The sequence below is a fragment of the Pecten maximus genome, chromosome 10 (assembly GCF_902652985.1).
Source record: "Pecten maximus chromosome 10, xPecMax1.1, whole genome shotgun sequence".
Taxonomy (NCBI): Eukaryota; Metazoa; Mollusca; class Bivalvia; order Pectinida; family Pectinidae; genus Pecten; species Pecten maximus.
The window spans coordinates 40,553,540-40,580,536 of record NC_047024.1 but is presented as its reverse complement, the minus strand read 5'-3'; the positions used below and the strand labels follow the sequence as shown (position 1 = coordinate 40,580,536).

General features: G+C 34.5%; 2 protein-coding genes across 2 annotated transcripts in view; one reads left to right on the top strand and one right to left on the bottom strand.

The window, feature by feature from the left end:
• The window catches only part of LOC117336930 (solute carrier family 45 member 3-like), a 34,388-nt gene extending 20,136 nt beyond the window's left edge, over positions 1-14,252 (bottom strand). Inside the window, exons 1-2 of the mRNA XM_033897751.1 lie at positions 14,211-14,252; positions 6,749-6,906 (exon numbers count right to left, since the gene is read on the bottom strand). The gene's annotated coding sequence lies outside the window, so the exon portion shown is untranslated. The remainder of the gene's footprint in view (positions 1-6,748; positions 6,907-14,210) is intronic.
• Positions 14,253-14,470: 218 nt separating this feature from the next.
• Positions 14,471-26,715, top strand: LOC117335942 (RAD51-associated protein 1-like). The gene is made up of 9 exons (XM_033896227.1): positions 14,471-14,588; positions 16,064-16,122; positions 16,647-16,770; positions 17,203-17,423; positions 17,876-17,956; positions 18,885-18,992; positions 19,228-19,413; positions 20,175-20,309; positions 25,676-26,715. Exons 1-9 carry the CDS (start codon positions 14,566-14,568, stop codon positions 25,912-25,914), a joined length of 1,176 nt encoding a protein of 391 aa, XP_033752118.1. The 5' UTR covers positions 14,471-14,565; the 3' UTR covers positions 25,915-26,715.
• The last annotated feature ends 282 nt before the right edge of the window (positions 26,716-26,997 follow it).

Below are 26,997 nucleotides of genomic sequence, written 5' to 3'. Positions count from 1 at the left end.
TATACATTTACATGTATCCCAGCACCCCTTCATCAAAATAAATATTCAGCTCTTGAGATATTTTGTACACAAGCTTTTTATTCCAAAAGTGGTCAAATGACCTTTGACCTTTAACCTTGACTGCTGACCACCAAAATGTAATCAGGTATAGATATTGATGGTGTGATATTATGGTGTATATATATGAACTTAATCCCAGGGGTTCAAGTGATATCTTGTACACAATCTTATCACTGACAGATAGCTATAGATACTGATCTGACTGATCATCAAAATGCATCAGCTTATCACTATAGTAACTGGACAGTATTGTTTTCCTGGCATATCAAATATGCTGTGATATATTCCAGGGGTGTCAGAGAGCAAATGTGTAGCCACAAGAGTGTCAAGGTTGGGTCATTGCCATGATGACAATAAAAATGTCAAGGTCACTGTCATGATGACAATAAACAGGTCAAGGTCATCTCCATGATGACAATAAACATGTCAAGGTCATTGCCATGATGACAATAAAAATGTCAAGGTCACCATCATGATGACAATAAACAGGTCAAGGTCATCTCCATGATGACAATAAACATGTCAAGGTCATTATCATGATGACAATAAACATATCAATGTCATCACCATGATGACAATAAACAGGTCAAGGTCACAGTCATGACGACAATTAGCATGTCAAGGTCACTGCCATAATGCCAATAAGCATGTCAAGGTCACTGCCATAATGTCAATAAGCATGTCAAGGTCACTGCCATAATGCCAATAAGCATGTCAAGGTAACTGCCATAATGCCAATAAGCATGTCAAGGTCACTGCCATAATGTCAATAAGCATGTCAAGGTCACTGCCATAATGCCAATAAGCATGTCAAGGTCACTGCCATAATGACAATAAACATGTCAAGGTCACAGTCATGATGACAATAACATGTCAAGGTCATCATCATCATGATGACTAACAAAACCCTGACAAGGTCATCCTTGTCATGATAAGGAGGACCAGATCTACACCATATACAGGTAAAAGGTTTGTTAAACAGTTTGTTTACATACATCCATACCTGCGGATCACATTTTCCATTTCCTGGTCCAGCAAACAGTCCAAAATAAAGATGATAAATAACACTCTCTACCCTCCCCTGATCAGCCGTTCATTCATACTACAATACAACTTTTACCAGCAATGATTTATAAAGTGTCATTCTGTTTTGTGATTGAGTTACATAACTTTCAACATCGTCACTAAATTTGATTATGAGAATAACTTAATCAGCTTAACAAGTTTTCAAAGATGTGCATAAGGCTTGGTAAACTTAATGCTTAATTTGTATGCATGTATAAAATTAATATAGTAATATAAATGCCTTTTAATTTTAGTTTAATGACAGCTGAGGAAATCACTACCAAAGCCAAAGATTTATCGCATAGAAAGTAACTTATACTTTATAGTATATACAGTGAAACCTGTCTAATCCGACACCATGTGGGAGTGACACTTTTGGTCGGATTATACTGGATGTCAGAGTCGGGTATTTATTGTCGACTACACTTAGCATCACAGTAATACGGTACAGTGTCAGATTTGACAAGATGTCGGAAAAGTCAGGTATTTCTTGTTGACTACACTTAGCATCACAGTAATACAGTACAGTGTCCGATTTGACAGGATGTCGGAAAATTCAGGTGTCAGATTAGACAGGTTTCACCGTATATACAGGAAAAATAATTAAACCTGTTGAAGATCTACCTATGGATATTACCTGGTCTTCTGTACTTATCATTAATACTCTAATAGTATATATATAATTATATACATCTTTACCTTCTGATCAACAACACATAGTGCATATGATACATTGTGTTGAATACATATACATTTGTGTATACGTATACATGTATATTAAGATCTAAATACAAAGACATTATGTATATGGTCAGAAGTCAAGAAGTTCGAATTCTACAAAACAATCTGTGACATCTATAAACATCATGAATATTCATTTATATTACAATGTGCTTTCTTTACATATATACCATAGTATGCAGTAATCTGATCGGTGTACCACCCATTTTTTTATCAATGAACATTAATTTCATTCATGAGTGCATGTGTGATAATTTACCTTTTGCAATAATGTAAACTATAACATGATTTTCTGTAGTATATTAATACCAACATAGTCACACTCTTTCTTCACATATAAAATCACTAATAAGAGGCCCATAAGGCCTGCATAGCTCACCAAGATATTTCGGCAATCATGGTAAAATGCTTTTAAGCTGTATATAATATTACAATTTTTTTTTCTAGATTTTTTGCTGAATCTGGACCAAATCCTGTCATTCTTCAAGAAGAAGGAGTTCAGATTTTTTTTTTCCACTATTAGGCCTCTTCTCTCTGGCCTTTGCCCAAAATTGCTCCAGACCAAATTTCATTAGAATCCATTCACTCATTTAGGACAAGTAGTGATTTAAAGGATTTTATTCGATTTCCCATATTTGGTCCTAGTGTCGCTCTGACCCTAAGGGAGCAACACCCTCCGTTTTGACGGACTGACAACAGATCATACTCCACGCCATGGCATAATTATAAGCTCAGCAGTGGCCATTCGGGCCATGTGAGCTAGTAAAAGCACATTATACTAGAATTGAACATGTAAGTTTTAACTTATATTATATACAGAAATGTTTATGTGAATGTATGAAAACCCTACTTTGGTAAAAAAATTCTTTTATATCATTGGAAGATGTGTTACACAATCTGCTGCCACCAGTTAAAGAGGACATCATGCCTTAATATCAGCCCTGGTTCCAGAGGTTGAATCTCAAACTGTCCAATATATCTATAGTGACTGAGTTGTTGTATTGGCTTTATTAAGGCTCTCAGATTAGATTCCTTAAAAGTGACCAATTCTTGATAGAAATCACTGTTACAAAGTTAGACATCTTTGTGACTTTAAGACACAGAAATGTAAATGTTTTACTGGTGAAATTGTATAATTAGAATCACCATATACAATGTATATTAGTTACATGTACATACACATACAAAATGTATACTACACCAAGAAATCATATTTTGAATCAGAAATATCTCTTCAAAATCAAAATTTTTAGGCTTAAAGAAAAGGACCATTTCAAATTGGATATATTGTATAATCGATTGATTATACAGAGATTAGATCAAATGATAATATTCATCCTCGTCAGAACTGTGAAAGGGGTCTGAATGTGCGAGGAAAGCAGAAAACTTGAGGAAAACGGATTAACCAATGTAGTACCTTCTCATGCCTGATCGGGGAATCAAACCTCATTCCAGAAGATCGTGTGAAACATCCGTTTTAATGCCATCTGACTTTCTTTAAACGAAGGCCCATGTTGTTATATATCCATCTCTGAACTCAGAACATCATACAAATGTAGAACAGGTCTATTGTCATATTAACTGTTTATAATTCCAATCCTGTTAACATTTTTGTATTTCCATCTCAGAACTCCAAACAATATAGATTATAATTATATGTCTGTTGTTATAACTATCTATAATTTCAATTCTGACCACGTTTAATCTTAGGTATATACACTATGATAGTGTTAAACTCAGGGGTATAGTTAAGTAGAGAAACCATGTCTGATTGTGATTGAAATCAATGTGTACCTTAGGACTTTAAAAAGCCAATTCAACCGAGAATAATACATCGAATTGTAAACATCAATCAACAGACAACACCAATACATACTTATATGGTTCTATATATAGCACCACAATAGGTCACATTGGTCACGATCAGCGAGTTCACAAATGGAACATTTTCAGATGAATAGTAGTATCAAAATCAGAATGTGATTGGCTGGATTACCTCCCCTGTTGTAACTAATCTGCCCATGCTTACCTCCCCTGTGACATAAAGTTACAATATCATTATGTCTAAATATGCCAACCATCATACAAGTACTGGTAATTTCATATTTTATCACTCAATTTCTCAGTCTTATAACGATCATATATCCTCGGGGGTTAAAGGTTAATCTAGATTTTTATTTAAAAAAGCATTGTGTTTCAAGTACAAAAGTATTGCCCATGGTTTTGTTTTTGAATATTATGATTTAATAAAATTTGTTTATGATATGATTTAGTGTGTCCTTCTGGGAAATATTATGCTGTTTCAAGAGTTATTTTTCTTGTTCATGATTTTTATTTTATTATTGTCATATTGGGAAAACAGCCCTCTGTGAATACAAACCTATATATCGGTCATTTCAACGTGATGATATAATTGTAACAAAAGTTTTAGCCTTAAACACTGAGAAATTATGATTATGCTAACATCAAGTTTATAATATATATTGTTTTCTGTTGCAATTAAATCAGAGATTTCCCTATTCCCATTTCAAATTATAACTATTTCATTCTGAAGCCAAATTCCCAAAGTTTGCAGTTGACTACTGAAATTTTATTCCCAATTCAACAATTTTCATCGCAAAATGAGGCAAAAAAGCCTCATCACAGCCCATATATATAACATGTACACAATTTCCTGATAAATTACATGGAACATCATATAATATGGTAATACTAATACACTTTGATAAGAATTTACATAAATTTAACAGAGGAACAAAAAATTAGAATCCACTTATGACAGGTGAAATCTGACGTTTAAATCCACAGTCAGTAATTCTTAGACATTTAATGTTATAAGATGTCACGACCGAGACTGATATTTCTAATACCGCCCGGTAGGTGAATGATGTCGTCTTTGTACGGCCTTTACCTGAGACAGTACAGGTCAGCATTAATATTGACTCTATAGTAACACAATCGTCCTATCACAAATAACAGAACATTTATAATGAGACATTATACATGTCTCTGTTTGTTAACTTAAACTACATCATCCGAAACATTCAACTTCAAATAATTTTAAAGCCCCTCACGGCTATAAATCAACAACTGTCGACCATACTTAGATTACTGCAACCAATTCCAAAAATACAATGTTCAACATTTTGTATTTATACATTATTTCTATTTATATGCAATATTCTATTTGTAGTAAGAGTGGCCTTCACCTTTGACCTTCAGACCTGCATGATAAGCAATTCCCAAGAAAAGACTTTGAATTGGAAGCAGTCTATGAGTCTTACTGGTCAAGTTCACACAAACTTATTTGCAATTTTAGTATTTAACAAGAATCTTTGTGTATGTAGGTGACTTAATTCAACAAATTACACTTACAAAATTATTCTATTTGCAGCATCTTCAAGTAACACATTCACAAAAATGGTTGTTTTTTGTGAAATGATTTACACAAATTGTGATCATTTATAACCAAGAATTAAGTTGTCATATTATTTACTCGGATACAGATTTGTATTGACAAAATCCTACATCACAATGGCAAATCCCGCCTACCTTACACAGGTGTCAGATAGACTTGGCCCACACTCCAATGTCTGACCAGAATCAGCCATCATCTAACTTGTGATACCATAGATACTGGGTTCTACGTTACACGGATACTATTTAACACCAAACTGAGTTATAATTGTCCCGCATTTACAAACCAGAAATCAATCAAACGGCCATTGATCATTTTTACATGTAAGTTTACCTGATCAAAGGTGCATAATTTGTATGACAAAACAACGTGAGCCAGCTGTTATGCTGAGACGACGAAAAAATATCAAGACTCGTAGCTTTAATACATCAACAAATATTGACTTCTCATATAGAATAACAAAGTTAATTTTCAAAATGCAATTGCTGACATTTAATATAGAACAGAAAGTGAACTAAATATCTAGCAAGAAGGCCATGCCAAGTAATAATAATTATACAACCATAATAATAATTTAATATGCCAAGTAATAATAATCATACAACAATAATAATTCAATATAGCCGTCTTATAGCGATTCACAAATTATTATCAGGGGTTATTAGGCCTTTAGCTTCCAGACAATGTCCTTCTCAACTCGCTTCGGAACATACAGTCAGAGCTGCCATTTTTGGGCAAACAGCTTAAAAACAAAATTTCTTATCCCTATCACTTAGTTAATAATAACAGTTGACTTGAACACAATGAAGTGAAGTATCTTGTTCAATAATAAAACACAGTATCAGTGCAAACTAGCAATCCTTTGGTCATGTAGCCCAGTGTCCTAACACAAGTCCACATTCCTCTCTGGTTAACAAGCCTTTGTCAAGTAATTATAATAAGTCCATACATGGTACAATCGTAATAAGTCCACCCATGCCAAATAAAATGTTTTATGATTTTACTGCATAATAACGATAAGCCAACCTCTTACTTATGTCCGATGTGTTGATCCCCTTGGCGCATTACCGGATAAAAGGATGTTAAAAGTTACAGAAATATTTTAATTCACCCAAACAAATTAATTATTGTTGGGAAGTATTTTATGATATATTGCCTGTTTGTGATTTTTTACAGCACTGTCTGAACACGAGGACATATAAATAACACTCTAATAGCTTTAAATTATTAATATTCACAGGAAGAAAAATCTCATTTTGACAGAATGATAAAATGGACACATCTATCATGTAACACATTGCTGTATGAATGCGACATGTCCTTTCATTTCAAACCCACAAAAAAATCCTCCCAAATTGATAATCAATGTACCTATATATATATATATCATATGTATGTGCTTTCAAGTATGAAAATCAATTTTGATCATATCACATTTACGTAATACAGATACAATATATATACCTTCATTGAAGAGGAAGGCCATCTGGTGGTCCGAGGTTGTGAAGTGGTCACCATGACAATACTGTATATCCTGGTTACGTATACGTAGATGAATTGATGCATGCTTGGTTGCACGACCCACCCATGGTCACATCTGTCTTGTAGGTATAATTACTTGTCTGAAACTAAATTAAAAATAGCATCGTTTTATTAAACTATTAATTTATCACAAGATTTCTACATGAATGTTCAATACCAAAATGAACCCAAACATTTATTGAATGGTTAAATTTATTCCCCAGTCCTCACTAAAATTCTCTGTAATAGATAAATATATTACCGATACATATTTTGTTTCCCAGTTTCTTATAAGATTTATGAATGAATTTTACTGAAATGAATTTCATCAATCCAATTGGAAACAAGGACCTTATCAACCAAATATATCTGGAAGTCTTGGTTAGTGAGAAGAAGTAATTTAAAGATTTTAAGATATTTGACCCCTGTGACCTTGAATATGGGTCAAGGTCATTTCTTTTTACAAACTTTAGTGGGCTTTTTTCAAATTCAAATTCTTTATATTTTATTTTCACATGATGTAAAAAGAAAGCATATTTACAATATAATACATAACACGCAATTAATTAATGAATTATTGTAGTGTTCGTAGTCGATACAAAGCACTGTTTCAAAACATACTGTTTGTTTTTGTTTAACGTCCTATTAACAGCCAGGGTCATTTAAGGACGTGTCAGGTTTTGGAGATGGAGGGAAGCCGGAGTACCCGGAGAAAAACCACCGGCCTACGGTCAGTACCTGGCAACTGCCCCATGTATACGTAGGTTTCGAACTCGCAACCCAGAGGTGGAGGGCTAGTGTTAAAGTGTTGGGACACCTTAACCACACGGCCCCTGTTCAGAACATACAGAGAACTTTAATATCAGCCAAATATCATGACAATGGGACTCTTGGTTAGTGAGATGCTGTTTAAATGGAAAAGTTGACTCCGGATGACCGACAACAGATGATGGCGGACAGAGAATGGATTAAGCTCATTTGGTCCTTTGGGCCAGGCCTAGGTAGCTAATGAAATCTCAAAGTCGACACAAAACATATATTTTGAGGTACATTTTGTAATTATGCAATAAGAATTTTTTTTGTAAAACATACATGCAAAATGTTCGCCTCTTTTCTTTGTAGCAAGAAATTTTTATAGATATGGATTTAATAAATATGAATACATAGCAACAAGGGTGAAAGTTAACTTACTGGTCCCATATACCCTGTGAGATCCAGAAACTTAACAGCGTGACAGCTCTATGGAGTAATATAAAACTTATAAATGACACAGGCCAGTAATTTTCTATGTCACTAAAAATTTAATGTGAAAATTCACAAAACATTCAATTATACACTATTCTGAAAATGTACCCACCCTTATTTACATGCTTAACAGATCTTTCATGTGTATCTTATCTTACATATTTGTTATGCAATAAGACAGTTTGAAGTTAACACATACATTTTTACTCAAAAAACTTAAACAGGATTTTCTTTGGATTTTACTGAATAACTCCTGGGTGGGCTTACAAGCAGATCTTAAAGCTGAAAATATTTTCTCAAAATAAAAAGTGGACTTACTACAGAAAAAACTAGAGCTGTCACCGAGGGGGTGACAAGTATACCCCCCGCTTTTCCATGATTGGTTTGGATACTTTGTGAAGCTGCCTATTTATGGTACTTTAACCAAATCAAACATGTTCTATGTTTAGGTAACTAGAACTAAGTGAATGCATAGCTGAACAAAATTTTGCTCGTTTTAAAAAAAAAGGGGCCTTACTCTATTAAAACAGGTAATTCGGCAAAATCTTTGCATAGAGCTAAGCCTCATAGGGTCCTCTAACTACATACCAAATTTTAGTAAAATCCATTGAAAACAAATTAAAGCAAATGCATAGCCGGACAAGCTAGTAACCATTTTTTACATAAAGGGGCATAACTCTGTAAAAAGTTTTTTTTCGGAAGAAGCCATTACTGGAGACACAACTTCATGCCATCCTTCAAATCTGTATAAAGTTTCAAGAAAATCCATCATAAACTAAGTGAATGCATAGCCGGACAAAATTATGACACATTTTGTATGAAAAAGGGGCATAACTCAGTTAAAAAGGGCTAAAGTGGCATAATTTGTTTAAAAGGACAACTTGGGGAAAATCACAACACCATATGGTCTTTTAACTATACACCAATTTTGTGAAAACTGAGGAAATACATAACTGGACAAAATTATAACCATTTTTCAAATAAAGGGGCATAACTATGTAAAAAGCATTTTTTTGGGAAAAAGCATTTACTGGAGGAACAAGTGCATGCAGTCCTTCAACTGTGTAAACAGTTTCAAGAAAATCCATTGAAAACAAAGCAAATGCATAGCCGGACAAGCTAGTAACCATTTTTTTTATATAAAGGGGCTTAACTCTGTAAAAAGGTTTTTTTCGGAAGAAGCCGTTACTGGAGACACAACTTCATGCCATCCTTCAACTCTGTATAAAGATTCAAGAAAATCCATCAAAAACTAATTATATATATATAAGTAAATGCATAGCCGGACACATTTTGTATGAAAAAGGGGCATAACTCTGTTAAAAAGAGCTAAATTGCAAAATAACTGCAGGGGACACAAGTTCATATGGTCTTCTAACTATATACCAAATTTGAGTGAAATCCATAAAGAAATGAGTGAATGCATAGCCGGACAAATTTTGTGACAGACGACCGGACGGACGGACAAGGTGATTCCAGTATACCCCCCCTAACTTCGTTGCGGGGGTATAATTAATAGCATTATTTTGGTATTTTACTGAATATAACATGGGTGCATGAGCTTATTGAAAAGGACATGGTAATACAACAAGCCAGTTAAAGCATTATTATTTCCATTTTCCAGTAGATTCAATCTTAGTTTATCTTTCCTTCACAGACCTTTTTTGGAGAGATTTAATCTGCCTTACTGTAATCAAGGCTAAACATTTATAGTGTTTTCTGTTAAGGCTGTTTTCAGATTATCCATTTAAACATTTTTGGGTTTTTTTTTTGACAGCTAATTTAAATTAAATATATAAAGCTTGATAAGCTGATATGATGTTTAATAATTCAGATGGAAATTGAAAGCTTTTAAAAAGACACAAACACACTACATGTATATACATTGATATATGTGACATTAATCTCTTGAAGGGGACTGAAGACAAAATAATACACTCAGTCTTCATCCAGAATATTTATATGACCCTAAAAGTGTAGCTGGTTTATAATACTACCTCACAGCATCACTATTGAAAACCATGATCAGTTGCTTACAGACTTATAAATAGATTGTAAATTATAAATGGATTACATATAGCTTATAAATTTATATAAAAGATTATATATGGATTACACAAAGTTATAAATTATATACAGATTACATAAAGCTATAAATTATATATGGAATACATAGCTAAAATTTATATAGCTGATGTTATTTATGGATTTCATCTGAATATTTTCAAAATCCCCAAACTAAATTTTTAAGACCTTTGCGTTAAAGAAATAAAATGACCAAAATAGCATTATATTTAATATTATAAAAATGCTTTTAGGTGAAAATCATAAAATTCAGGTGGTGAGATATATACATGTACTCTTTTTTTTTTAAACTTGTCACTCTTAGATAGAGCACAAAAGAAAATTTGTTAAGATCAAAACAGGATAGTCAAAAATATAAAGTCTGTATTTTACCTGAGCTAGCAATGATTAATAGAGATCACACCAGCTGTAAGGTTTTGTTTCCTCAGACTTTTGCATGTATAAGATAAATCATTTTGCTTTATAGCTATCACAAGATGACGCATATTTTCTGTTCACTGGCCATTTTCTCCTAATAACAGCCGTGTACAATATGTATATATACATGTGTAGGACATAACTTATGCATTATAGGAGAATTCCAGACAGATTGTCAGGGAGTCCACAGTCTGAGGTCACTGGAGTAAATTACAGAAGGATAATTATCTGCCATCCTCAAAACTAATTGTCACAGTAATGTTAATAACTTTCTTGGATATTAACATGAAAGGAATGACTATTAAATCAGTATGACCTTGAGTTAAGACGTTGTTGTTGGACTTTAAGTCTTTATAATCATAAGGGTAAATTCTTGCCAACAAAACTTTGATTATTATTAAACATTTGCTATATTGACAATATTAATGAGTTAATGCATGATCACAATCCAGACCAGCAATATATTACTTCATTGAATAATATAATGATTTCCTGTGGTGCATTATTTTAAAAAAAGAAATCTATTTACAATTATAAACATATTTGACCCTATTCAGATATTCCCATTTGAATCATCAAACTGGCCACCATTAAGAATTCGAAGTTGACATTATATTTATATTATTTATACATTTTTCAATGTTTTATGACTTTTTTTTAAAATTAACTTCTTTTCTTCAAAACATCATGTGATAGTTGAGGTTATCAATCAGTCCAACATCTAAAATTGAAGTATCCAGAATAGTCCTGGTTTGCAGAAACATGTAAACCATTAAACTTGTCGAAGATTTCCCTACAGATGTTGCCTGGCCTTCTGTTAATGCAGAAATGAAATAAAAAGAAGGGAAGCAACTCCTGAAGTCTCCAATCAGTACACAGGAAAATAAATTGAACCTTAAATTTTTTACCTATTTCAGATGTCAAATAATAATTTCTCAAAAATCTGAAGGTTCAAATAGAACATGTCCCATCAATTCCATTTCCCCCTTTTTTATGGGGGGGGGGGGGGGGTAAAAAAACATGCTCTAAATGGAAATGGTCTACTGAAAGCCCTGTAGTGTTTACTGATATAAGGGCATATCTTACATCATGGGTCATAAATATTTAAGCAAATAAATATGGGATAATGCAGGTTTTAAGAGCTCAGCTATAAACTGGTATACTTGTTCAACCTGAGTTGATGTATAGAGTTAAATCTTTTATAAGTTACTTTGGGATAATTCATGTCAAATACTTTATGATTGTAATACATGTACCGTATTTGACCTAATAAGGGCGCCTACCCTAATAAGGGCGCCCCTACCTTTTTTCAAGGAAATAAATCTATGACTGAGTGTCAAAATGGTGTTAAAAAGTAATAATTCATGTGAAATATTTTACAACTTATGTGTTCAATTTTCTTCAGCAAATTAAGTAACTGGAACACATGTTTTCGCCACATTTTGTGTATTCCTACAGGCTACAGATGACATGTCAGTGCAAAGTTCTCAGCACCCAAAACTAAACACACATACAAATAATAACTTACCATCTTTATTTGAAGATAAAGTAAAGACTTCATTCTTGTTGATAAATAACTTTTGTTCAGAACAGAAAGCTAGTAAAAGACATTGTAAATCAATTATTAGGTCAAAGAAAACGATGTCTGATATGATCTGGGAAATCACCTGTTTCTATAAATAGAACACAAAAGAGTTCCATTTGAACATAAATGGTGGAACACACGTTCTCTGGTCTAAAGATCAGCTGGCATGGTTTACAAGTTTACAGGAGTATTCAAGTGATGTTTAAGCTTAATATATGATAATGAATAGATATCTTCATCTGGAATATTTTTATGACTGAATATTTTACCGTTTCCACAACCTTGGGTATTCTGCTATAAGGTATAGTCTGTTTCATAAAACTTCAGAATAACTAATCTTAATAAGGGCGCCCCCACTGTCATTTACCCGCGCCCTGCGCCCTTATTAGGTCAAATATGGTATATAAATATGTCTTAAATATATCTTTAATTAAACTCTGACATCTGAATCAACTTGTGAAAATAACCATAGGTTCTGGCCTCCTGCGATAATATATAATCTGGGGTGAATCTTCATGTAGCCCCATTTCTTTACCAATCTATAACAAGCTAGCAAAAATACAAGCTGGTAAAAAGGGTAAAATTCTATACATACCTGGAACATGTATAATGAAAATGTAAAAAAAAAAAAAAAAAAAAACTTGAAAACCTTAAAATCATATTTTGCTAGATTTGGGAAAGCCACCTGGCCTATAGCTAATTACTATAGTCTTGCACTGGACATATCTCCCTTTTCTGCATTCTTTGAAATTTAAAGATGAACAAAGGTGATCCATAACAAAGTTGGTTTATCTGCTTATTTATGGAGGTATTATAAATCTATAAATAAGTTTGATACTAACTCATTACAGAAAAATATTTCACAAGATTACACTTCATGTTAGGTTGCAATAATAACCCTTGCACACTCAAATATGCAAAGTATGCTGGGATAAGACCTGGCGACTGTTGGAGTTGTGCCCCTTTACACGTGGATAACATCCACAGTATGATTACAAGTCCACGATATAAATACAATGTATATATAATGATATTTATATGTGAAAACAGCTGTATTTCACATGTTCTCAACAATACTTTAAAACAGAGAAGTGTGTGGAGGTAATTTTGGGTGTTTTGGGCTAAATCGTCATGCCACTGGGATGTGTTCGACACCCAAGCCCAGCCTCATACTCGTTGGGAATTCCACCGAGTTTGTGAGATAATTTCTAAATAATTTTCAAAAACAGTTTATGTACGTTCGTTTAAAAAAATCCCTTAATTTCAGATCTAGAGTAATGTGTACATGTGAGTGTCTCACATTACCAAGACTGTCCCGGAAACTCAAGACAGTTCCCAACGTTTTATTGACACACATACATACATTCATTCTACATATGAGGCAATATTACAACTGATGTAGATCATGCTATAATTCGCTTTTTACTGAAGCAACACACCAGGGCAAATAACAATGTTTGTGGAGTGGTGGGGACTATCTCAGGGCTTTTTGGGGCGCTGATTTGTTAATTTCGGCCCCATTCACCACAGCAAAATTGGATATTTTTCCCAATCCGACCAGTTTTATTGGTTATTCTGGTCTGATACAGGGAGTCAATGCTCTAGTCTAAATAAATATAGCATAGATCCATATTTGTGCCTACTTTAACCATTATGTCCATTTTCCCCAATTTACCTGTAGCCGCCTACAGATTAATCTCGTTTATGAAGTTTAGTCAAAATCAATTGTTTGGATACAGAGAAATGTGTCAGTATAGGCAATATAAACTGGTAATGGCTCAATCATCAATGAACCCTACTCCTATACGTATATGAGGTCTTATTCCACCTGATTACATTGGTGGATATTGTTACATGACAGCCTGTCAAAAGTTTCCTGTCGTGTAAACCTCTAATATTATTGGAGTACAATGAACCCCTGTGGTTCATAAGAAAAGAGGGTGGTTCTACATTGACTGTAATTTGATGGTGTGTTGTTCTCACCAGACTCATAAAATATCGAGTGTGATTTAACTGAGAAGAGGCTTGACTTAACAATGTTATGTCATGTTTAAACAGTAACTAAAGCCTTACCTATCGTCCCAAAATCACCAACTCTCACCCACTCCATGAACACGTAACCGGAAGTCCATTATTAACAACAGTAAACAAAAGTAGGAGCCTTAGATAATATTATTATTTTTTTTTAATTAGAAAAATCTGAAATAGACAGAACACCAAAAAATAAGAACGTATTTTTTATCAAAAACATTTTTAACATTGTCTTCAAAATCATCCACTAAATTCTTTGAGAGTGAAAGTACAAAAAATACGAAACAATGTGTTAAATGCATGTCAACTTCCGGTCTTCTTATGGAGGGAAATTCGAGGATGGTGCTTTGCTATTTTAGTTAACAAGCGAATCATCAATGGGAAAAGTTTGAAAAACATGTCAGACAGGAGATCTGGAAGGTTTCGATTTTTTTTTATTACTTTTGACACCTCAAGTGTGTTGTTTCCTATTGTGATAAGATCTGATGTTATCTCCTCGAATCTCACCCCCCCCCCCCAAAAAAAAAATTAAAAATCAGGCCTAAAGGAATTCGAAGTTTCAATATTTTTTCCCCACATTTATCTATGTAATTACATAAAATCTGCTTATTAGGCCGAAGTTGTGCCAAAAATGTCAGAAATCGAACGTGTGTGTACGTGTTTCTGAAACTGTTTTTCGCATACAATTTACAAAATACAGTGTTTATATTGCGTTTCATGTTATCTTAACACCTTATATGTGTGATTTGAGATATATTATTCAATTATGTACCGAATTTGAGCCAGATACCAGTTTTGACTGTCAAAATACCCGAGTTTTTTTCACGGTTATAATTCCTGATCGTGTTCGATTCTCCACTAGACGGACCACAGTGACCGATCGCAAGTGGTCATATTTTTAAGGTGTCCTGACACTTTATCACTAGCCCTCCACCCACTAGCGGATCCAGGGGGGGGGGGGGGGTCCCTTTTTCGGAGGTGGAAATTTTTTCATAGCCTTAAAAATGCCTTGCAATTGGCGGCCCCCAGACCCAGATGCATTGGCAAAAAAAATTTGGCTCGTGCCTATATGCCAGTATGGTGCTCGCGCGGCATTATCACTAAATTACTGGACACCCCCCCCCCTATCGAAAATCCTGAATGCGCACCTGGGAAAGATGGTTTTGTCATATTTCTTGAGAATATCTCTGCAGCTGCCTAAACAAGAACAAACAGAGAAAATGGATGCTGTTCATATCTTAATTTCACAGAAAGTAACGAAATTAATTTTCCCTGTATGCTCGCGATGATCCCATGTTGTGATTGTCATTTGTGGATAGATCTAAAAACATACATATAATTGGGAAATGTCTTCATATAAGTTTGAAAGCTTTTGCCCAATCCTTTTGTATATATATATTGATGCAAATAAAACATGTTTTAATCAAATTGAAAAATAATATGGCCGAAAGTTTAAGCTCACGTACGTAACACACTGCGATCTCCTGATTTCTGATCCGTTAGCAAGTTACAAACTTTCGATATTATTCTCGCATATGAAAGTCACGTCAGATATAACTTTGAATGCATCGATGAATTTGTGCAACTTAAATTACTCTCTAGAAAACGAGAAACGCAAAAATATTAAGTTTCGTCAAAATCAGGAAATTGCCCCTCCACTTTATCCCCTCATAACTTGAATAGCCTCTGACCTGACCTGACCTTAATTTCAAGTCATATCATGACCACCTTACCTTGAGGGATTTATATACAAAAAGTAAAACTTATCAGTGACAGCCACCAAACAGCCCATATTACCAATCCTCATTTGAAAAAAAATATGGAAAGAGCAAATACTAGCAATTCTGTCCCTGAAAAGCTCCAATAATCTGCTTTTTTTTTTTTTTTTTACATAGATCTTCTAAAAAGGTCAACTATGCTGCTTTTAGCACAGGAGATGATGATGATTTTGATGGTAAGTGACAACTGATCATGATCGAAGAATCAAGTTTATTTACAAGGTACAATGATCATATATGTATAGAAGTGAAGAGAATATATTAGTAATTGGTAGACATATTTTGCTGATTCGGGTCAATCAATTGTATTGTGTACGTACTTGTACATGTGTTAGCTCTATATTTTTGCCTATATATAGAATAAATAATGTTTTGCAAGTTAACAATGTAGACATGGTCTTTAGAAAAAAACAATAATAAATTGTTTTTTATGTAAATGTTTTACATTTTTTTCTCAAACTATTCCTGGAATTAAATATAGCTTATACATGTATAATGGTTCAAAATTGATAGTCCAGTGATATAAGAAAAAAGATGCAAACATAATATTGTATACACAGTACATAAATGTAAAATTTCCAGGATGTGAAAGTGTTTTATTCCAAATCACAGTAAATGCATTTTTAGATAAAAAAAATACAGAATTTTATCTACAGGCCTAGGATATATTTCGTTCAATATTTATTTCTATATTCATCAGAAGACTTCAAAGATGTCACCCCACCTCCAGCCAAGAAAGCCAAAACATCTAAGGTGAAAACATCAAACAAAGAAAATAATTTGAAGAAACAGGCAATAAAAAACAATGAGGAGTCCAGTAAGAGGTTTGTGTAAAATCTTTGTCAACAAAACTTTTAGATGTATGTAAATATAAGTGTACACATTATGTTGTTTTCAGAGCATGACACATGTACAAGAATATGAATATTTCCATCACTTGACTTAACTTGTCGTGGCAGTGTTTTTAAAACTTTTTTTTTTTAATATGCAATTGGAAAATGTATTTTAATTTAGAAAACAGTAAAATTGAAAAATACAAGATGAAATTATGTAATTGAAGATTGATTTATCATGTTGAAAAAGTCCTTCAAAAATAATTTCTCTGTTTTAATTAGTTATATAATAAACATCCATATCACTGAGGTCACGGCATGTTTCAACACTTTACTGTGTGACTTTAACGGCTGACAGAGTTATTGCCCTTTAGCCAGACTCGGAAGCTTGGTTTGGTAACCATTTGTTTTCTGTTCTTTAAGGAAACCTCCTGCTGATCGGTACTTTGATAGGGAGCTACAGCTGGCCCTTGAAATGTCCATACATGAATCCCAAGAGTCAACAGAAGGGAAGGATACACCCCCTCCACTCTCCAATGAAGCTACTGAGCCTTTCAGTATAACAGCAAGTGTTGAGGCTATGGAGGGACTAAACAAACTCACTGTAGAGGCCACACCCCCTGTCCTACAGCCAATCACAGAAGGTATAACTAGTCACACACCCGTCCTACAGCCAATCACAGAAGGTAAAACTAGTCGCACACCCGTCCTACAGCCAATCACAGAATCGAAGCTATAGCTAGTCACACACCCATCGTACAGCCAATCACAGAAGGTAAAACTGGTCACTCCTGTCCTACGGCCAATTACGAAAGCTATAACTAGTCACACACCCTGTCCTACAGCCAATAACAGAAGGTATAACTAGTTACGCACCCATCCTACAGCCAATCAAATGAGTGATTATTGTTATATAAAAAGAAAGGTTAATGATATTAAGTTGTAAAATTTTGTACATTAAAACATTTAATGTAGAATTTAACTTAAACCCTGTTTGATAATCAATCTGTCATAATGCAATTTAGATTTGAACATATATATATAGAGGCAATTGTGTCTCATCCATAACATTACTTACATGTTGCTTATTATGTAGATCTACCAAATCCTGAGGTGGTAGTTTTGGATGAAGAGGAACCTAAAAAAGTGTCTACAGCTAAATCATCGGTGGGCAATGGTGAGTATATCCCTGGCCATGTTGTAATAAAAGTTGGTATTGTACGGTAACAGGAGCTCAAGGGGCCCAGTGTGTGTGTCAAACTGCACCCTTCTTGACCTGCAAATCAACCCAGGTTTGTTGGGTACGTTGTACTGTGGTATGTTTGTGTTAGTGCTACCTCACTGAAGCATACTGCCGAAGACACCCAGCAGGACACCCCACCCGGTCACATGATACTGACAACGGACCAACCAGTCGTCCCACTCCCAAAATGCTGAGCGCTAAGCAGGAGTAGCAACTACCATTTTTAAAGACACTGGTATGTCTCGGCCAGGGGACAGAACCCAAAGCCTTCCTCACAGGGGCGAACGCTCACCTGAAGACCAAAAGTGAGGCATTGTCAAGGGAGATATTAGGAAGAAGAAAGTTATTCAGAAAGAAGAGAAAAGATAAGATCCCAAATTTAGTCGCCTCTTACGATCATGCAGTGGGGGCAGCAGGTACAATTCTTACGCCCTACCTGCAGGGCAGAACCTGGGAACTCATAAATGTCCAACCTTCAGCAAACCTCGGGTTGGACGTTAATGAATTCACCCCTTGGATTGAGCTTCCTTGTCACACCCACAACGTAGGGAAACATTCTGTTAATCATTTTGTTATCACCACAACTTGGTGGGACAAAGGGCAATTCCCTAAATTTGAAATAAAATCTTTTGTTATTATTACCAGGTACATTGTTCCTGCCAATCCTAGATATATATACAATTGACAATTTCAAACAAACACCATGGAAACGTTTTAGAAACATTTGACAACTTTTTTTAAAATCAATATGAGATATAATATAGAAAACAGTTGTTCGATCCTCCAGGCCAGGGTTTTGAATGAACACTCACTATATACTGTACAGAACTGTTTTCTATATTATGAATATTTGTCATTTTAGGCAAGGTGTTTGATGACAACATTGAAGTGATAGGCTCCGTGTCTGAAGACGAACCCAAGACAAGACGTAGGGCCACAACCAAAAAACCTGTGGTCGACAGCGATAGTGGTATGTAGTATTGCTTATATTTGTTACCATGTGGTAGACAAATTTAAAGTTTGTCATAACAGAAAGTAATGTAACAGATCTATTATAGAGGTAATGTCTCGAGTTAATCAGACTACTACATTATAACCAGAAATGCCTTTTCTTTATTGTAATGATAGTGTTTCATTTGATTTACATATTTTCTCACTAGAAATTAAAGTCTTCTATAATTCTTCTTTGTGTTAATTTTTTTTAGAAAGTACATTTGACCCAGATGAAGCTAATGATGTGAGTGAAGAAAGTGATGATGATTATGAGGAGGACAATGATAGTGATTTTGAAGGATTCAGTAAAAAGAAAACAGCAAAAGGAAAGAAACAGAAAACGACTAAGAAACAAGCAACACCGAAATCAAAATCTACAACTAAATCAAAGACCAAAAGTATGTCTTCAAAAATGTTCTCCCTCCAGTGAAAATGTTCACCGTATTTATCTTCAAATAAGACCCCTCCCTTAGTGTAAAAGTTTGCTATATTTAACTTCAAATAAAACCCCTCCCCTAGTGTAAAAGTTTACCATATTTATCTTCAAATAAGCCTCCTCCGCTAGTGCACAAGTTTACTATATTAAACGTCAAATAGGTCAGGTTTTTTTTTCACTGGTTTGGGAATGGGTCTTTTTGTCTCATTTTGGGAAGGTAATTTGTGAATTGGGAAAGACTTTTTAAGGAGTAAACTGAAAAATTTGGGAATTTTACTTAAATATGAAATAATTTTAATTGGGAATGGGGTCCATTAACGGCCATCAATTGTGGCATCAGAAAAAGCCCTGCTAGTGTAAAAGTTTACCATATTTAACTTCAAATAAGACCCCATCCGTAGTGCAAATGTTCAGTATCTAAGTTTGTGGAGGGCTTATTTGTGAACAACTTTAAGCTTACCATATTTTTAAATGGATGGTTCTGCAAAAAATGAAGAAAGGGGCTTATTTGTGGGCATGAGTTTATTTGCAGATAAATACAGTATGTCTTTGTGTTACAATCAGCAAAAGAACAATTGTACAGGTGACTATCAATGACAGAAGCAGAGAAGGTTTATTATAATCCGGTAACAAACAGGTGGCTCTACACTTAAAGGTAATATTGCAATAATTTTATTCATCATTGATAATAATATTATTATACTGATGAATGTCTCCTTACAGCAGCCCCTAAATCTGTTGCCCCCAGAAGTAAAGTGACGGCTGTGAGGAAGTCTGTTTCTCCATCAGTTGGTCAGACCATGTCCAGTCCAGTTGGCCGGAGTTTGGTGAGAAGTACTCCCAAGTGGACGCCTCCTGGTAGGTATTCTCGTCTTTGTTTACCCTGCCAACACAGCCAGGAGAGTAAACTCACACGGTGATTTTTGTCTTTCCACAATTCAGCAATAAAGAAAAAGGCATCACTTTTTCTTTGAAACAAGTTTTGGTTAAGTTGATTTTATTAATGTAATGTTTTAGCACTAAAGGTCCTCGTAGAGTTAGGTGAGGACGGAATCATTCTGAACTCCTGAGGGAATCAACTGCTGCTATTTCTACGATAAATCCTGATGAGTTTAGCATGGGACTGAATACACAAAAAACCAAAACAACACACTATCTCCCTCCGCGAAGTATTTGTTGTTAATTTCCTGATATGATTCATGCTTTTATATGGTTGTAGAAGCCTGTTTGAGATAAACAAATTTTAGAAAAACGTTGATTTCATAGAAAATGACCTGTTTTATAATTGAGTATTAAATCTAAGTGAAAGTGAAAAAGCTTCCAATTGAGTGTAAAAGAATATTTTTTCAATATTCAGAAATTATTTCTGAGATACCCCTATGACTGCAGTATGTTCTGGTCATATTGTATATAAGGAAGTGCTGACATTTTCGTTTCTAGAACAGTGGCATAACTGGGGTGAAGTATGTTGAATTATATAGTCAAATTTACAATCCCTTTGAAAATGACTTTTCTGTGTTCTAGTTCCTGTAAATATCTATGAATTATCTCCCTTACTGTATATGTGGAGATTTCTTCCTACCACAAGTCAAGGCCTGTCTACAATACATTTTATTTAAATTACAGTTAATTTGGTTTGCTAGAGAGGTGCATCCTTGTTGGGCAAGTTACAAATGTACATGAGGTTTTATCATATATATACATTTGAACGATTTAAATTTCACTCAGTATGAAGATATTCATAAATATCAGTATATTACTACAGTTGTACTTGTATAGTTGCTGTGCATTAGGGGGCATAACTCCTATCAGTTTATCATAGCAATGGATGTACAATAAAAATATTTTCCTAAAATTATTGAAAATATGTGCGATAGGTTTATATATGAAAGGGATGTAACTGCTTCTTTCTTAACCTGCTCACATCAGTAAGACTCAATTTCCGCTTCAATATCAGTCCTGTTGTGACATATCTTCATTGATATATGATGCTTGTGAATAATTTCCCCTACTCTATATAGAAAATTTTTCTACATTAGTGTATAAATTAACTTAAATCTGTGACTGAATTATCTTACTGACTGTAAACCATGTCAATAAATTGTCTCCCCTGATCTGTAACTGAACTATCTCCCTGATTGTATACCATGTCAATAAATTGTCTCCCCTGATCTGTAACTGAACTATCTCCCTGATTGTATACCATGTCAATAAATTGTCTCCCCTGATCTGTGACTGAGCTCTCCCCCTGACTGTAAACCATGTCAATAAATTGTCTCCCCTGATCTGTAACTGAGCTATCTTACTGACTGTAAACCATGTCAATAAGTTGTCTCCCCTGATCTGTGACTGAGTTATCTCACCGACTGTAAACCATGTCAATAAATTGTCTCCCCTGATCTGTAACTGAGTTATCTCACCGACTGTAAACCATGTCAATAAATTGTCTCCCCTGATCTGTGACTGAGCTATCCCCTTGACAGTAAACCATGTCAATAAATTGTCTCCCCTGATCTGTAACTGAGCTATCCCCTGACAGTAAACCATGTCAATAAATTGTCTCCCCTGATCTGTAACTGAACTATCTCCCTGATTGTATACCATGTCAATAAATTGTCTCCCCTGATCTGTGACTGAGCTCTCCCCCTGACTGTAAACCATGTCAATAAATTGTCTCCCCTGATCTGTAACTGAGCTATCCCCCTGACTGTAAACCATGTCAATAAATTGTCTCCCCTGATCTGTGGCTGAAGTATCTCACTGACTGTATACCATGTCAATAAATTGTCTCCCCTGATCTGTAACTGAGCTATCTCACTGACTGTAAACCATGTCAATAAATTGTCTCCCCTGATCTGTAACTGAGCTCTCCCCCTGACTGTAAACCATGGCGATGGATTGTCTCCCCTGATCTGTAACTGAGCTATCCCCCTGACTGTAAACCATGTCAATAAATTGTCTCCCCTGATCTGTAACTGAGCTCTCCCCCTGACTGTAAACCATGTCAATAAATTGTCTCCCCTGATCTGTAACTGAGCTATCTCACTGACTGTATACCATGTCAATAAATTGTCTCCCCTTATCTGTAACTGAGCTCTCCCCCTGACTGTAAACCATGTCAATAAATTGTCTCCCCTGATCTGTAACTGAGCTATCCCCCTGACTGTAAACCAAGGCGATGGATTGTCTCCCCTGATCTGTGACTGAGTTATCTCCCGGACTGTAAACCATGTCAATAAATTGTCTCCCCTGATCTGTAACTGAGCTATCTCACTGACTGTATACCATGTCAATAAATTGTCTCCCCTGATCTGTGACTGAGCTTTCTCATTGACTCTATACCATGACCATGAATTGTCTCCCTGATCATGATATTAAACCAGGAGCTCCAATGTTTATTCAAATGAATGACCTCAACTGCTTTTCAAGGTTACTGGAGTGAAATGTAGGGAGAATTTTCTTCTCATTCACTAGCAGCATGTTGGAATGAAGAAGGCTATTTACTACTCAGCTGAATGAATAACATTGACTTATGTTCAGCGTCACATTGGTTTAATGTTTTGATTTCTTTCAACAACTTCTTCTCATTAACCCAGTGGTTAGGATTTTCAGTCTGTAGCATGCTGGGATGAAGGACTACCAAATTTTTTCAAATGTATTTCTTTGACTACTTTCAAGGTCACCTGGCTCGAAAATGTTAACATCTTCAAAAAGTATGTTCCTAAATTTCCAGGTTATGATAAAAGACATGTTGTAGTTACTAAATAAAAGTTATGAATTTGAGTTTTATATCCATAGCCTGTATCATCCTCAAAATTAACATGAATGAACTAACTCTACAATAGAGAGTTTACTTCATGGCCATTATGAAGATTAGGTGAGTGATAAAGGTCCAATGGGCCTCTTGTTATCTCCCCTACAGGACGTAATGAATATGCATTTGTAAATCTGATCAAAACATACAGAAAGGTTAACCAGTACATACATTAGCATTAATGTTATCATTTGTATGAAAGCCATTTTTTAATCACCAGACCTTTGTTTGAAATACAATTCCCCAAGCTATTGTTAAATTGTATAGAAAAATACCTAGAGGTAGTAAACAAAAATCTAAACAACCTGCTTTTTGGCGTCATCATCATCACAATGTGATCATTCATGCTTACAGCAATGATTTTTTGTGATCCCTTTCATTTCTGCATAAACAGCCATCCACTTGTCTCTAATATTGAAATCAACATGCCTGATAGCATCAGCGGTTTTATGCCTGATTTTCAGAATGATAAAGATAAGTTTTCAAACCTCAAACTTTTTATAATTGATTGGAGTATATCCATGCTTCTAACAGTGTATATCACAGAAATTTCCAACCACAGTAAAAGTTAAGGAGCTGCATTACTGACAAACAGTAATTGTGATCGATGAAGAGGCGGCTGTGGTATATTATCAAACAGTAACAGAAGTTTGATTTTCCATTGTTTTTCCTGCCTATATATTTATCAAAGAAATCCTAATAATTATAATCCTTAGATAGAGATTCAATAGATTTTACTTTTTTATCAAAGTAATGGATTTCAAATTTCAATTAAATATTTGATAGACAAATCTCATCAAAACATTTTTATGTAAAATATAGATGAGTTATACACACCTGCAATACAGATCAATTTAAAAAAAAAAGAAAGAAAAAAAAAACACATCATTAACATGTTAATTTCTCAGAGTCTAAATTACAGAATTATTCAAAATGTTTTCTGCCTTGGTGAATTATTCAGCATGGGACTTTCCATTTAATGTCAGTTCCTCTCTTGTTTCTCCTAATGTTCTCATGTATAATGGTGAAGAGATAGAGCAGCTGCCTTTCAAAATTGTTTAAGCGTAAAGGGCTGGACTCGGATCAACATTACCGGTACTTTAATGTGCCCTCGTAGGTGGGAGTAACAGATTTTTCTCATTGGATGAGGTTTGAATTATTATAAAATTACTTTAATCAAAAAGTGGTAATACCTTGTGTATCTATATATATTATATAAGAATTTAAGATTGTCTCAGTAGAAACCGATATCTTAGTCCCTGAGTGAGGTTTGAAAGGAGGACTTTATTGTACTTCTTGTCATGGTAATCAACCCATATCTATTCCTGTTCAGCAGTATAACCCATAACAGATTTTGATTAGTAAAAACCCCGCCCCCTTGAATCAAAGATTGGCTCCTTATTGCAGGACACATTATTTCATATGTCAACATTTCTTTTAACTTCAGTCACATATTTACTTTATTATTTCATTTTAAATGGCGAGTGTCCATATCATCAGCTATGCCTTGTTTAGTTAATATCCCAAGGTTAGAGTGTAGATCTAGGAATAATTACCTGATGTAGACCTTAGATTTTCTGGCCTATTTAACAGGTGTTTTGTCTATTTAATTTTTAAATATCTTGTGATTATGTTGGTTTGCATGTAATTAGCCAGATATAAATCCTATATAACATATACATATGTTAAATTACCTTATGTTTGTAAAGAGCTTTACAAATAGGTTGCATGTGTCCAATCTGAATGTGTTTTTGTGGTAAATATGTTTATATATTCAGTGCAGCGTGGGACCCTTCCATGTCCTCTCTTGTTTTATGTCTGATGGCTGCTGTTCAGATTTTTTGTGATAGATATATGTTTAAGTAGTGCAGCATACTGCAGAAGTCATCACTCATGTCAGCTTAATGGACATTATTTATTTCTTCATAATTCTGTTATGACTTTTCTTTTAGACAGAATCATGAATATTATTATATAATAACAGTTTGTCAGGTTCGGCTACAAGTAATGCTTGCTTATACAAATCTACTTAAATGTCACATAAAAAAACTACAAAACTGTCGTGGAGGAGTTTTAATATGATGTCTTCTCTAATGCGGTAAGAACCGGTTATAGGTATAAAATATCAGTCATTTTATTGAACCACAGAAAATGAATTTTCAATATTTAGGCTCATCAAGCTTTCCTGCCTGATCATATGAGTGATACATATGTATTCATACATTAGTACTATGAACCAACTGTAAAATGTAGCATGTAAATTAAAAATTTGATCTTTAAAGCACCTTTTAAAATTTACTATTACGATATACAGTTCTCTTTAAACATCAAGAATGCTTCCCTGCGTCATGGAACATGTTGGAGTCAAACTGTTGTAGATGTGATTACTCCAATGACTTTCTCTTTTCAGGCAGTGCAAGCAATGGAAAATCATCACTAGGTGGCGCTGGTATCAGATCTCCAGGTTCTTCACTAGGTGGCGCTGGTACAAAGTCTCCAAGTGTCTCTCTAGGCGTGGGAAGGATAAAATCACCGTCAACCTCACTAGGTGGCGTTAATATCAAATCTCCACTATCGGGATTACGACTAGGACTCTCGCGGCATCAGAGTGTAAAACCTCTTCATTCAGGGTTCAAAGTTCAACACTGACATAGAAGCTGTACTCCATTGTACAGTCGTATGGAAGCCACTTTGTCATGGATAGTACTTATTCTGTAAATTTTTATCTTTTATGTAAGTGTATACATACACTCATGTATAAACATAAGGTTTTAATTAGTATCACAGATAAGCCCGACTGTTTTGATGTGGTCCACACATATTTTAAAGGGACTCTTTATGTGAGTACATTTATTAAAAATAACTTTGTCAGTGCACATGACCTTCCAATCATAATTCAACATCCGTGTCCAAGGATTCTGATAAATCCCAGAACAGATTTAGATATCAGCTCTATAGTATAGTAAAATCAAGTCTGGTAGTCATCAGCTAATATCAAAGTGCCCTAGGTCACACTTGATTTCTTCTGGGGAAAAAATTCAGGTTGTTTCACACATACACTATTTACTGGTGAGGGGTATGGAGGAATATCTACATATGTGTATGTGATGCGATTTATTTTGAGCTCCTGCATCGCACCATGAAGGAATTCTCCAAGGAAAACTGTTGTTTCTTTAAGCTGTACTCCAAACTGGAAAACTGATATCCCTGAAAATGACTATATTGCACATCAAATACATCTTTGATTCATGACAGTGAATCTGTTTTGTAAATAATAGAAAAGTGTCACCAACCTGATACTTTTTATTCATACATTATGATGCTGTTTTAATGTCACTGACAGTGTCATATACACTATACAAGGAGTTGTTTTACATATGCAAGCATTTTGTTTTATTTATTATGAATTGATTATGTGTTGTGTAAATAAATATCAAAACTATGAAACTATTGGAATTAATTGTCATTTCTGACCAAAGATATCATAATTATGCTCAAGTCTCTCTCTCAGCTATAAAATTAATTTTGTGAATCTTCACAAATAGTTTTGCATTTTGGGTTAGGGTCCTATACATATAAGTTGGGAGTTTTAAATTTTATTTTGTTGCAAAATCAAAACAAAAACAAATGATAATAATGAACAATAGATCAAAGAGAGATCTTGGCACCCACCATTGAATGATCCTCATTGGTTTTATGTCAGACGTCCACTGACCTCTCTACTTTTCCTTT

Bases quoted from the DNA above. Each gene is read 5' to 3' on its own strand.
- LOC117335942 (XM_033896227.1), top strand. From the start codon at position 14,566: ATGTCAGACAGGAGATCTGGAAG. The intron at 16,123-16,646 runs GTAAGTGACAAC...TATATTCATCAG, and splicing joins AGATGATGATGATTTTGATG to AAGACTTCAAAGATGTCACC. The intron at 16,771-17,202 runs GTTTGTGTAAAA...CTGTTCTTTAAG, and splicing joins AATGAGGAGTCCAGTAAGAG to GAAACCTCCTGCTGATCGGT.